The sequence below is a fragment of the Strigops habroptila genome, chromosome 1 (genome assembly GCF_004027225.2).
Source record: "Strigops habroptila isolate Jane chromosome 1, bStrHab1.2.pri, whole genome shotgun sequence".
Taxonomy (NCBI): Eukaryota; Metazoa; Chordata; class Aves; order Psittaciformes; family Psittacidae; genus Strigops; species Strigops habroptila.
This window is the reverse complement of record NC_044277.2, coordinates 59,395,583-59,408,133: the sequence shown is the minus strand read 5'-3', so window position 1 is coordinate 59,408,133 and position 12,551 is coordinate 59,395,583. Positions and strand designations below refer to the sequence as shown.

The 12,551-nt window shown below is 38.3% G+C and overlaps 1 protein-coding gene across 1 annotated transcript; it reads right to left on the bottom strand.

Moving 5' to 3' along the window:
* Positions 1-221: 221 nt before the first annotated feature.
* Positions 222-12,347, bottom strand: CNDP1 (carnosine dipeptidase 1). The gene is made up of 11 exons (XM_030494098.1): positions 12,113-12,347; positions 11,602-11,745; positions 9,863-10,025; positions 8,576-8,664; positions 6,391-6,591; positions 4,881-4,965; positions 4,158-4,318; positions 2,609-2,773; positions 2,304-2,445; positions 1,758-1,905; positions 222-918 (listed from the first exon to the last, which is right to left on the bottom strand). Exons 1-11 carry the CDS (start codon positions 12,188-12,190, stop codon positions 813-815), a joined length of 1,482 nt encoding a protein of 493 aa, XP_030349958.1. The 5' UTR covers positions 12,191-12,347; the 3' UTR covers positions 222-812.
* Positions 12,348-12,551: the final 204 nt, after the last annotated feature.

The window sequence follows — 12,551 nt, the reverse complement described above, 5'->3', positions numbered from 1 at the left end:
AATTATCAGTGTAAACTGATGCTTTAAAAGTAATTCACAATAACCCGTTGCTAATTGAGTGGAAAAATGCCGTTCTGGTGACAGATTGGCCAGAAGAGATGTTTACAAAAACTTTTTCCTGTTGTACAAAAAAATCACATGAAATATTATGTAGTAATTGTTAAAACTGTGCTCTCGGCACAATTATAGGAGATCTGGATTAAATGGGGAGAAAGGCAGAATCCAGACCTGTAAATGTTTATTGCAGTTCTGTTGACTTCAGCGACTTTTCACATAAATAGATGTTCATAGACAAGTCTTTACATCAAATTCAGCAAGCTAATTGTATATTGCATTTCCTATTTACAGCATCCTGTGAAGGACAGGGAAGAGATTAACTTGATAGTGGATCTTTCTTCAAACAATTACATAATGAAATTTTGTTTATACTAGGAGGAAACAACAGTGCTGTGTATTGCTCATATCCAGAAACTGGAATATGTGCTAAGCAGCATGAACATGGTGATACTACAAAACATAAATAAAGCAATTTTAATAAAATACATGTAAAAAAAAATCCCTTTGCCTTGAATTTTAAAACTAAAACATAATGTATTCCACTCAGCAAGAATGAATCATCCATAACCCTATTTTATAGCATTAGGGATAAGATAAATGCATGCCATTTAGTAGTATGCCGAGTAATAACATGGAAATTATTTTTTCCACCAATTCAGACCCACTGAATATGCGATTTTTATGTTTTTCCAGATCAGAAAATTAAAAAGCTGAAGACTAAAAAAGCGCTTCACTGATTTTCTTGTGATGGTCTATCAGTTGTTAGTCTCCATATTGGAAGTTTCATGTAAGTGCCGATGTAGCTTTGATATCTCCAGGAAAAAGGCTGCAAACATTTTGGCTCCTTCAATGTAGTTGTGTCTGTGAAGAAGGAAAGAAAAACATTGAAGACCTGTCACACTGTTCTGCTCTTGAAATTCGTGTAGTTTTCAGAGTCTTCAGAGGAATTTGCAAGATTGGTCACCCAAAAAAAGGACCCAGTGCACAGAAATTCTGGACAACCTTCAACTGGCATTGAAGGGGAATTGAAAGGGTTGAGAAAACTTTCTCCAGTGTTATATCCCCTAAGTGCTATTGTCTGTGGCCAAAAGGGTTGAGGCTATAGTGAGGGGAAACAAAAAACAATCTGAGAATTATTGTAGAATTCTCCAGTTCCTCAAGCTCAACATGACATGACTAAGAAGCTACAGGAATGTTCAGACAGCACGCTGAGCAGTGCGTTACCATAATGCCTGAAAGAATGAACACAAGTGGCAAGTTAAAATTTTGGTATAATTGCATGAGTTTTTTCCCTGTAATATAAGTACAACTTTATACTGAAAGCCATCAAAATCTTTAGTTAACCATTAGCCTGCATACATCCAACTGGCATACTTCAAAATGGATGCTGTGACAGAAGAGTGCCTGTCTACATCATCGTTTTTCAGACCAGAGGCGAATTCCATTGGCAATTTTAATTTCACTGCCAATATGAATTATTTAGACTGAGTAGACACCCCATGAAAAATGTATAGCTGTACACAATACATTGGGAATTTTACTTTCTGTTTGGCACAGCAACAAGTTTGCTGGAGACAGTAGTTTGGGACTGTCCAGTGCATGGCAAAGCTTCCCGTCTGGCTGTGCTTAGTCATGGGTATACCAGGGGACTACAGTTCTCCCCCCTTCTCTTGTAGTGCAAACCGGCAAATAAAAGAAACCTGCTTATTTTCTCATTCTGGGAGTGCTCGCCATCATCTGCTGCTCCAATTGGAAGCATTATCACACTTTTCTGCATGATAGTCTGAAACATTCTGGCAACAGGAACTGTTGAACCATCCCGGATAAAATCTGGTTCTTCTCTGAAAACTGAAATGCATGGGAAGAATTAATTCATTATTAAGTGAAATAAGGTGCTTTCTTTTGCTACCATATATTTGAGGAGACAGTTGATATTAATAACTTGTGAGTAGAAACTGTTTTGATTCTGTAGAAAATTGATTTCATGAATCAGCTGCATTCTAAAAACCTCTGACTTTATATCAGTACACGAAGAAACTAAATGAGGTCTTTTGGCTACTGCTATTAAATATGCCCCAATTCAGCAAGATGTGGAAGAAGATATAGCTGAGTTGTTCTGTCAAAATCGTAGGATTAAGTGGCTGCAGCACTGAACTGGGAAATCCCTTTTGGTCTATGGATGAGCACAATTCCCCCGCACACTTGCAGACACATTAAGAATGGGGAGAAAAAAAGAAGGAAAATACCTGTTTTTATTGCCTTTCTTGCTGCTTTATATAGTGGATCATTAACATCAGCCAGCCAGGGTTTCGCACTCAAAGGCATAGACACTTTCAGTTTGTTTGGACTGTTCCTCTTGGAAAAGACACTCTCCAAGTGCTCCACCACCTGAAGTCAGAAGCAACTCAAGCTTACTCCCACATTCTTACTTCTGCTCTCAGTAACAAATAAATGCTAGAAACACTCAGTTTACTACTTCAGTTTACTCGTGAGGTGCTGAGAAGTACGTAGTTTACACAGTAGAGGCTGAAAAAAAAGGTTTGCCTCTTACCTGTTGTTTCACAACCGAAAGGTCCATATTGGGGACCTGACGGATTGAGAATTTGCCAATGACTTTTGCTGGAATGACTGTTTTAATTCCTGGTTCATGAAAAGCTCCTTCAATCCCATGAATAGAGAGAGCAGGGTAACGCCACAGGTGTAGAAGTATTTCTTCCTTCGAAAAAATAACATTGAAAATATAAGGAATGACACTGGAGCCATTCACAATTTATATAAATCGATGTGAAGAAACAAACTTTTTCTATACTCAAATTTGTATGTGGAGACCACTGTATTTTAAAGATGTTTGTAATTTAAACCCATGCACATATCTTTTCATTAAAAAAGTAATTACTTCTTTCAGTCAACATTCGTTTATCTTTATAAATATTTGGATGAGAATAGCTTTCCATACACAACAAGAAAAGTGGAGCATTGTTTTAAAATATCATGGAATTAAATTTCTCTAGTGCAAAGTAAAATCAGAACAACTTCTGATCTGACCATCTGTTAATCTTGGAACTTCTCACAGGAGAAACCTGTTACCAGTTTAACCAGATCATACCAGGGAATAAATTCTACTAATGAGCATTAAATAATATAATAGGTAAGATGATGTTCAGTAACAAAGTTGGTCACTTTTCCTGGAGAAGATAAGAAAGGTTAAAAAAAAGGAAAAATAAAAGACAATGCTTATTCTAAGGAAGAAAGGAGAAATATAGAAATTATAAATTAGTCTTCATGCAGAACCCCAGGGCACTGCTCCTTTCCTTCTGCACCAATTTTATGAGACTGGAGCTTTATGTACACATAAAATTTGCACCACTTCATCCTCGTATATGTAAAGCATCAAAACTTATATAGTATAGTTACATTATACTTCTGTATTACTGATTATTACAGTCTAGCTTAGGCTAATTTGGAAGCTTTTTCATGGAAATAAAAGCATCCATGTTAGAACTTCTACCCGTATAATTATGTTAGTGATAAAAAAATGAATCACTCCTTTCTCCCAGCTGCCACTCTTGTGCAGAGAGATCTTTCTGAGCCAGCCCTTACCTGCTGTTTTTTATTTAGGATATAATTTTTAAGTGCTGGCAAAGGGAGGCTTATAGCTTTGGGTGCTTTTTTGGCATGCTCCGCAGACATTAAAATCTGAATTAAACAAATAAAACCCACCCAGAACACATCTGCCTAAAGCTGCCTCCTGTTTTTCAGAGCTGAATACAATTTCTTTTCTACTATATAACCCATGAGCAGGGGGTTTAATGCTTATTTTGTTTGGCTGGTTAGGCGTGGGGGTAGTTGCAAGGAAGGGGGAGCAATACTGTTAGTTTTGCATCATTTCTTTTCATTGATTATTCATCTTATGAATCATTTTCCCCAGATGCGGGAGCTTACGTTTTCAGCAGATTAATTTTATTTACCTTTTAATGCTCTGTACTCCTTTATTATATGTTAAGTTTGCCATTGATCTTTCAGTTTGACTTTATATATAAATGCTATGAATGGGTGATTTAGATTCTTTCTGCTGACCATTTATACAGATTTTATGTTACCTTGGTGCCATAGAGGAATTTTTTCACACCACTATTATTTTTATGTTCCTCTAGATTAAATTCAATAGATTCATATAATTTCCTCTCCTCCTCTGTCAGGGAAGCAACACTGTCATAGATTCCAGGGATCTGAATACGACCTGTATGATCCACAAGGCTGTCTACAAAAGAAGATAGAGATATCAGTGCACGTGGGACTTCTTCCACTTGGCAGTCACAGAACCTTTTCTCTTCTACCTAACTACTGAATGAGTAAGCCTGCCAACTAACTACTAACAACTGTTTGCATCTATCAAGTTGTGGCACCTAACGATGTATTTTCATATTTATAAAGAAAAGTAGTGAGCTGCTGTTTGTAGTGTGTGGTGTGTCAGCTCAACTGCTGACACGAAAACATTATCCTACTGAGATACAAATCAGCATTAAAAGTCAAGCTTCACTAGCCTGTGTATGTATTCAAGTTGTCAGCAATCCTTAAATGTTGTTGATTGATGTGTGACTAGCGTCAGTTTAACAGGCACGTGTCTGAGGTCCTGGCCTTACTGGGGACATTCCCTTCCTCAGCTGCTGCCACCATAGCTATGCTGAAATTTGGAAACCTGGGAATCTTGCTTCAATTAGACTTGCCTTACTTGGGTCAATTAAACATGGCACTGATCGTCTTTACTCTGATTGCTAGCCGTTGCTCCCTAGTTACTCCTGAGCAATGATGCGTGTTATTACCCAACAGAGCTATCAGGTCCATCAGCGGCTCATGAATGATGCCTCCAAAAGTTCCAGAGTGAAGGTCCTTGCTGCCACATTCAACCTGTACCAAAACCACTGGTTACATATAAACACTCCCTACCTTATTCTTCCATGAGTGGTTGTTTTCTATCAATCACAACTGATGGCTTCAGTTTTTTAAACAAGGTCACAAATGAATAAAAAACGATTATGTGTTTCTATTTATAAAATGGAAACATCAGGTCAGGAACAATCTGCTTTGGTAAAGAGAAGATATGGCTCTGTTGTTAACTACTAGAGAGAGAAATTCATCTGTCTGTAGCACTTCACAGGCATTTGAGAGCAAGGGTCCCCCTCCATTTGCTCTTTTGCTTCAGTAAGATTAAATACTTCTTCAGTGAAACACTTGCATATTACTATTTCTAACATTGCAGAATAAATTCTTCAAGTTCTCTGTCCCTTCTATTCAATGCAAAATCTTCATAATAAAGGCAAGAAGATTTGTTTTGCATTAAGAAAATATATGTCCAACCTTAATTTCAGATTGCAGCAAATAAGAATTTAGAGGTCTCTTGAATCATACAGCTTTAGAATAGAAAGAGGCATTTGGTTTATGAAGTGGGTTCTTTTTCCAGACACATTTTCATACTCGGGTTTATCATAAACTATTTTCCTGCAACAAACTTCTTTATTTTTCTCAAAACCTCATTACAGCCAACTGTCTCGTAGCAGGCAGAGATCGTTTTTGATGTTTTAATAGAATCATTTTTCTTAACCAAGACTTAAAAGAATTGAATCAAGGCTGCTGAGGCTCTTTTGGTTAAAAATAAATTTCATTCTTTTTCAGACACAAAGGTTAATGCAGATTTTTCTTTAGTTACCAAGTGCTTTAATCTTCTCTCTGACTTCCTTTTATGCTTCATCAGGAAGTTTCCAGATGAGAAACTTCTGCTCTTCATTTCACAATAGCTCATGCGGGCTGCTAAATATACTACAGTCCACTGTTACTTGCTTCTGGCAATGGTTACAAAAATTTTGTGTGGCTTTTAAACCCAGGGATCCAACTAAAATGAGTCCCTTTAGGCAAATGCATTGCACTAAGCAGTATCTTCTGCAGAAGGGCAGAGCAGCAGAAGAAATGGTTTTGGAGCAAGAGAGTCGGGGGATATAGGGACAAAGCTGCAAGAGAATGAAGTTGATGTGCAGAGGGAGTGATGAGAGTCTGGAGAGTCTGGGAGAGTGGCAGGAAATTAATGGGATAGGAAAGGGATCAAGGAGAAAGAGGCAGGTGGAGAAATTATGATTGAGCAGAAGTTAATGAAAGGCTAATTGAACTGAAATGAGGAGGGAAATCTGCACAAGCCAAAAACGGCAAGAAAAGAAACTCCGTATTTTCAAATATTAAGCTTGCTCTCAGTCTTTCTCTGCATGCACATGTACATGTGATTACAGGTACATCACTGCTTTCTGATCAGGGGCCCAGTTCAAATGAACCTGTGTCCTTTACCTCCACAAAGAAGCAAGCATTTCCCCGACTCCCATATGTAAGGGCAGGCTTCTTGTTGCTGAGCCAGAGGCTGTCCGAAATCACTATATAGTCAACATCAGAGAAAAAGCACTGTTTTTCTTCTTGAAGTAACTTTTCTAGCCCCAAGGACCCTGCTTCTTCCATGCCTTCAATTACAAACTTGAAGTTCACTGGCATAGCCTAAATGAACATTAAAGAAATCTAAGTAAGGAATAAGTACTTTCAAAAATAAACAGAAAAACTTTAAAATCAGAAGCAGACTGGCTTGTAGTACACACTGCGCTAGGAAAAGAAGGACATAGGATATATAGTTTGCTTCTGTAGAAAGGGCAGTAACAGATAGATAGACACATATAGTTTCCCAGAAAAACTTGGTTTTCTTAACGTTTTTATCTACGTTTCATTTTTGAAGGAGAACAAGTGATAGCTTTTTTCCTTCTTTGTGTTTTCAAGAGACTTGCTGGACTCTCTCATTAAATTGGCTTTCTCTCAGTGCTATTAAACATTCTAATTGCTTTGGAAATTCTAACTGTGCAATAGCAGTTGCATTTTCACAGAAAATTTCCTGCCTCTTTATTTCCAGTGTTAGTGCCCGTGTGGGAACCACTGGCAGAGGTCCACTGCTGTGGTTACTGCAACATGTTACGTACTGCCAGAGTTACTCGCGTGGTGGAAAAAAGGCTGCTGGTGATTCTACTATAATTGTCTTTTTAGCACTCATGAATTCATTTGCCTACTAGCTCATAAGGCTGCATTTCCAAGGGTAATTAGAGAACTTTTATTATTGAATAGTGAGAGTTAGAAATGCTGGCACTTCCCATAGGACGTATAAATTTGAACTTAGTTGCCTATTCCAATTCATTTTCTCATTACAGGTTTTAATATGTTTTCTCTTTTGATTCAATACTCAGATTAAATGCAGAAACAAATGTGTAGAATTAAATGAACCTGTGTTACGGATAAGTGCACCAATGGTTCATCGAATGACCACAAAAAAAATTTAGAAACAAACTGTTCATGAATATTGTTTGATGGGCTGTGCTGTTTTCTAGGGGAAGACTTCATATGACAAAGATTTCTTTTTTTTTGTTTGTTTGTTTGTTAAAATACCAAAATAGCTGTTAGTGATTTGAAAAACTGAAAGACGCAGAAAAGCAGCCCCATAACCAAATCCATACAACAGCTAATCTGTAGGCAAATAACATGCGCGTTTGCTAGCACTTGGGAGACACTTGAGTTCAACTCAGTACTGTCGATGGAAGAAAAACATCAATTTTCCAGAAGATTGCAAAAGGACTTTAGAAGTCAAGACTTAACGCTCAATTTGTGCCATAACGTCATAAAAGAGGCACAAAACTGTTTCTCAGCAATCTAACAAAATGTGTCATGCAATTTCATCTTATAGAATGCTTGCTAACCATGTTAAAAGTTTCAACTATATGTTGGTTTAGCTTTGCACTGGGGATGCAACTAGCCCAAAATTATTAAATATGCAGACTGATTTAAATATAACTATGTTAGTCATTGTAGTAATTCAGGCAAAACTTTAACTCAGAGATATGTCAGTCTCTAAGCAAATATATTTGTACTTGGTTAATGCACTCAATCAAAGCATTTGCTCTGATAAGTCTAACACATTATTGAAAGAGCAGCCCATTATGTACAAACGTTTAGACACTTAATCTCTTCATACATACATATAAATTGAAGGTAACTTGTAGGTAGACAAAACCAAAGATCAGCAGGCTGTAACAGCAGAAATGAGTCTTCATGACCAATCTGCAATGTGTGTTATTTTACCATATTTTAAAAGCTCCCAGGAGAATAGGGTATTGAAGCTGTTTAATGTATGTAATACATATTGAATGCTTCCCTCAGTGCGTTTTTCTCTGCAGGGCAATGACAGCAATACCATATTTACATTGCATACAGACTGTTCAAAACAGAAATGCTCACAAGCAGACTCTTACTGGAGTGGGATCAGTGCCCTGGATATAGCATTAGAAATAAGCTAATATTTCCAAAATGTATGTAGTCTGTTGGGACAGAGATGTATTGTCTAACTCACAAGAATGTAAAAGTATCCCTCCAGAGATGTTGTAAGAATAATAATAGTAATAATAGTAATAGTAGTAGTCATAATAATAATTCTCTTGATACCTACTAATTTCAAGGCTTTAAATGTTTCCACTGCATTTATCCAAGCTAGGACAGGTCCTTTATTATCTGTTGCTCCACGCCCATAGAGATTTCCTTACAAAGAAAAGAGGAAAGTTTTTAAGCAATCTTTGAAACTTCTTTTGTTACTTCAACGTAATCAGCAAATTCCTGTTGCCATAGAAGCTATAGTGGTGTGTCAAATAAAGTGTCAAAAGAGTCAGGATTTCATCAACTTGTTTTAAATAAGGTGATGGGTATTTCCTAGTAGACTGGTACACTTCTATTGTTTTCTTTTCTTTCCTTTTATATTGTCATGGTTTAAACCACTGCAGTGTTATCAGCATTGTTCTCAGACTGAAGCCAAAACACAGCACTACATTAGCTACTAGGAAGGAAAATATCTATTACAGCTGAAACCAGGACATATGTACATCCTGTTGTGGTTTCGGCTACATGCCAATTTCTGAGCTTCACTTTTGTTCTTAAGAGCTCTTTATTCACACCAGGCATAGCGTGAAGACACCTGAAGAGTTTGCACAGTATGTAGCTTCTGTACACATCAGCCAGCCCAGGTAACAAGCTGCAAAAGCCCCACAGATAAATGCCACAATAGTCTAGGTGGCTTAACTTTTTTTTAAGTGTTTGTACAGTATGTACAGAGACAGAGTTCAGTTTCATGTACAGTGATAAATTTCTGTGGCAGCCTCTAGTGGAAGCATAACAGTTACCCCACTACGGCTGTTTGGAACCAGTCCCAGCCAATGAGAAAGGTCAACTTCATAGTTGTAGCACAGGTTTGGGAATCAGGATTTCAGGGTTCTTGGGGTCTTACTCATCTGCTGACCGTCTACCCATCATTTTTGTTCCCTCAGTGAGTGGAGCTTTTCATGCTCAGCTAGCTGAAGTGGAAGGATAATTACGTTAAGCAGGGCCTCACATTCTTCCACCATGAATGCTCCTTAGTTCCAGTGTGGCAGGTGGAGATTCTAAAGGATCATGAAGCAAGAAGAGGATGCACAAGAGAGGATAATGGTTGATGCAACTTAATAATTTGAAGCAGAAATTGATTCTCTATTAAATACTCTATAAAGCAGCATAAAGATCTCTTCCACACCAATCAGGCAATCACTGATGAATCTCAATAGTCACATCATCAAGACTCAAAGCTGCTGGATTTGTCCCAAAGATTTCCATGGGGGAAGTCCTCATGCTTTGGTTAAATATACAGGGAGACTCCTCCCACTCAATCTCGGTTGTGTATTCAAACAATGATGCAAAACTTATCACACACCATTGATTTCAGTCAGTTTGTAAGGGTCAGTTTTCCAGCCATCTTCCTTCTTAGCAGGCTGCACATCCACATGACCATAGAAACATACAGTGGGTTTTTGTGGATCCTTCACCAGTTCCCCAAGAATCACAGGAGGCAGTGGGAGGTCCTGGCCATCAGGCAACTGTGGAGAAATGTTAAAAAAAGAAACTAAGGAAAAACAAACCTTTGAAAACTTTCAAATATCAGTAAAAAAACTCTGTAATTCTCAGAATTGAAAAGACATGCTCAATTGGCTGTCATTTGTTCAGGTGCACAAATCTGACTTTGAATCCAACTCTCACCTACCAAGAGAAATTAAGACTTTTCTCTCCACCTGTTTAGATTCTGCAGGGAGTTTATGAAGCACTTCTAATATTTTACTGTTCTAAATGCTCTTGTTACTAAACTCTTACTTTGTAGCGCTGGGGAAGACAAAATTGACTGTATGCTGTAGTGAAAAAAGCATATATTGTGACACTGAGATAGTCATAAGCCACACAAATTAATCTGGGGTTTGATTTCACCACAGATAGAGGGCAGGAGGCCTGTAACCTCAAATACAGAAACAAAATCAAATTTTGGTGGAAGGAGGCAGCTCTTTCAGACCGTTTTGAGAACAGGTAAACTAATCCTGTGACATACTGTGCAGAACAGATCTCCACATTGGCCAAGAGACGCTGGATGTCTCACAGGAGAGGGAAATAAGTGAAGGAATGTGTGTGCTCCCTAGTATTCACCAGTAATATCAGTCTGCATTGGCCTGTTGCAACCAAAAAGTGTAGCTGCTTCTTGCTAAGCAATCAAAGGAAAACCTCATTTTGTGAAACAATATTTTGGCCCTAGGCAGAGAACAGTATCTCTGGTCTCTGCTCCAACAACAAGTAATCCATTCCCCACTGCTGCCGAATTTTGCTATATATTTTGGCAATCATAACTGCATGCCAAGTGCATGCTAGGGTTTTAAACTGAAATGCATTCATTAAAACTATTAAACAACATAACCTGAAATATTAAAGCATTGCTGTGGTGCAAGGTCCTTGTGCTAAGACTCACAATCCTCCCCAGCAGCCTCAAAGAAAGGAAAAGGGAATCACTATTAGTGAACTTTTGAATTCCTGTTAGAATAGAAATCTGACAGCCTCAAGCTACAGTAAGGTAAGTAAATTAAAGGCAAAGATTTCTCAGAGATTAACTCGTGTGTTGTTTTCCAACAGTCATTAAGAAAATGGATTGAAGCTTTTGTTAGAAGCTCCCAAACCCAAAGGTGACGTTCAAGATAGCTAGCCCTTTCTGTCTGGCAACATTTTCCTTGTAAAAGCTACCTCCCACATATAGGCACTTTGGTGAAGAATGATGCATTAATTATCATGCTTCATTACTCAGAAGAATGTAAGAAGGAGCTCTGGTAAAAAACTCAGGCCTTTTACTTTTGCACACTGCTTCGCTCCAGTTAAAAGCATCAAACTGTCCATGCTATGCAGGGAACATCTATTTCCATTTGGATTGTCTGTGTAGTCTCCCAAGTCTGTTTGTCCCAGTCTGAGGAAGGACTGATTTCAGTAGGTATCATGTAGCTATGGGACTAGTGATAAATTGTTATCTACCTACCAAAAAGATCAGTATGTTATAACATGCATATGCATATACATAGCACTGAATGCAATAGGTAGATCACGTGTGCAAATATGATGTTTTAAAAGCAAGAATCAGACAAGCACCTGATGTGACCCCAAGTTTACTAAATTAACAATGGCTCCCAGTGCCACAAGTCTGTCAGCTGCCAACGCCATCATTCGTATTACTTCTTCCCTTAGATCTGGTTGAACAGAATCGCTTTGCACGGCCACCCATTCCTTAAGATCCTGCACAAGAAGGAAAGAAGTGCAGTTAAATCACCCAGGATGCTCATGTAAAGCAAGTGAGAGAGCATCCTATCTGTTTGCTTCTCCCACGCAGGTGCATTTTCTCTCAGTGGAGCCAATCTCTGCACACACTCAAAGGATGCCTGCAGCCATCTGGTTTGAGGAAGTCCATGCAAATCCCTCTTCCACCCAAAGGGTCCCCAGCACAGGCTGTCCCCTTGCAGCCTTGCTTTGTGAAGCACATGTGGCCCATCTAACCTGGAACCCTGCTCATTACCTATGTGGCAAACACTCATTTGACTTACAAAGCACAGGCCTCCAGGGCAATAGTTCTGTGCTCATCATTTCACTGCAATATAGTTCCTACCTTGATGTAATCGCTTTGATGTTCATCAATGTACTGGAAAATCTTTGTCTCCAATGCTGAAGTGGATGGTGAGGACATTACTGCCTTAGAGAGTTGCCCAGAGCTGAGATCATAAAATGGTTTGGATTAGAAGGGACCTTAAAGATCATCTAGTTCCAACCCCACTGCCACAGGCGGGGAGACCTTCCACTAGAGCAAATGGATGCTATCTGAAAGATATGGATAAAATTCAACATGTTAGAGACATCCTGCTATATGCTCTTTATTTCAGTTCTAGAAAGAATAGACAATTGCAAAGTGCTGAGCCCACTTAAGCCTCCATCATATATTGTTTTGTCTCCTTCTGTTCAAATATTCAATTTTGCTAAATTCTAGGCATTTTCATTGTAAAAAGAAGTATACATATAGTTGGTACCTTATGATGACTTGAAGAAACACA

Coding starts and splice junctions, on each gene's coding strand:
- CNDP1 (XM_030494098.1), bottom strand. CDS start 12,190: ATGTCCTCACCATCCACTTCAGCATTGGAGACAAAGATTTTCCAGTAC. Junction 2,446..2,608: donor TTTCGGTTGTGAAACAACAG/GTAAGAGGCAAA, acceptor TTCTGACTTCAG/GTGGTGGAGCACTTGGAGAG. Junction 919..1,757: donor CAGAATGAGAAAATAAGCAG/GTTTCTTTTATT, acceptor CCTTCTTCACAG/ACACAACTACATTGAAGGAG.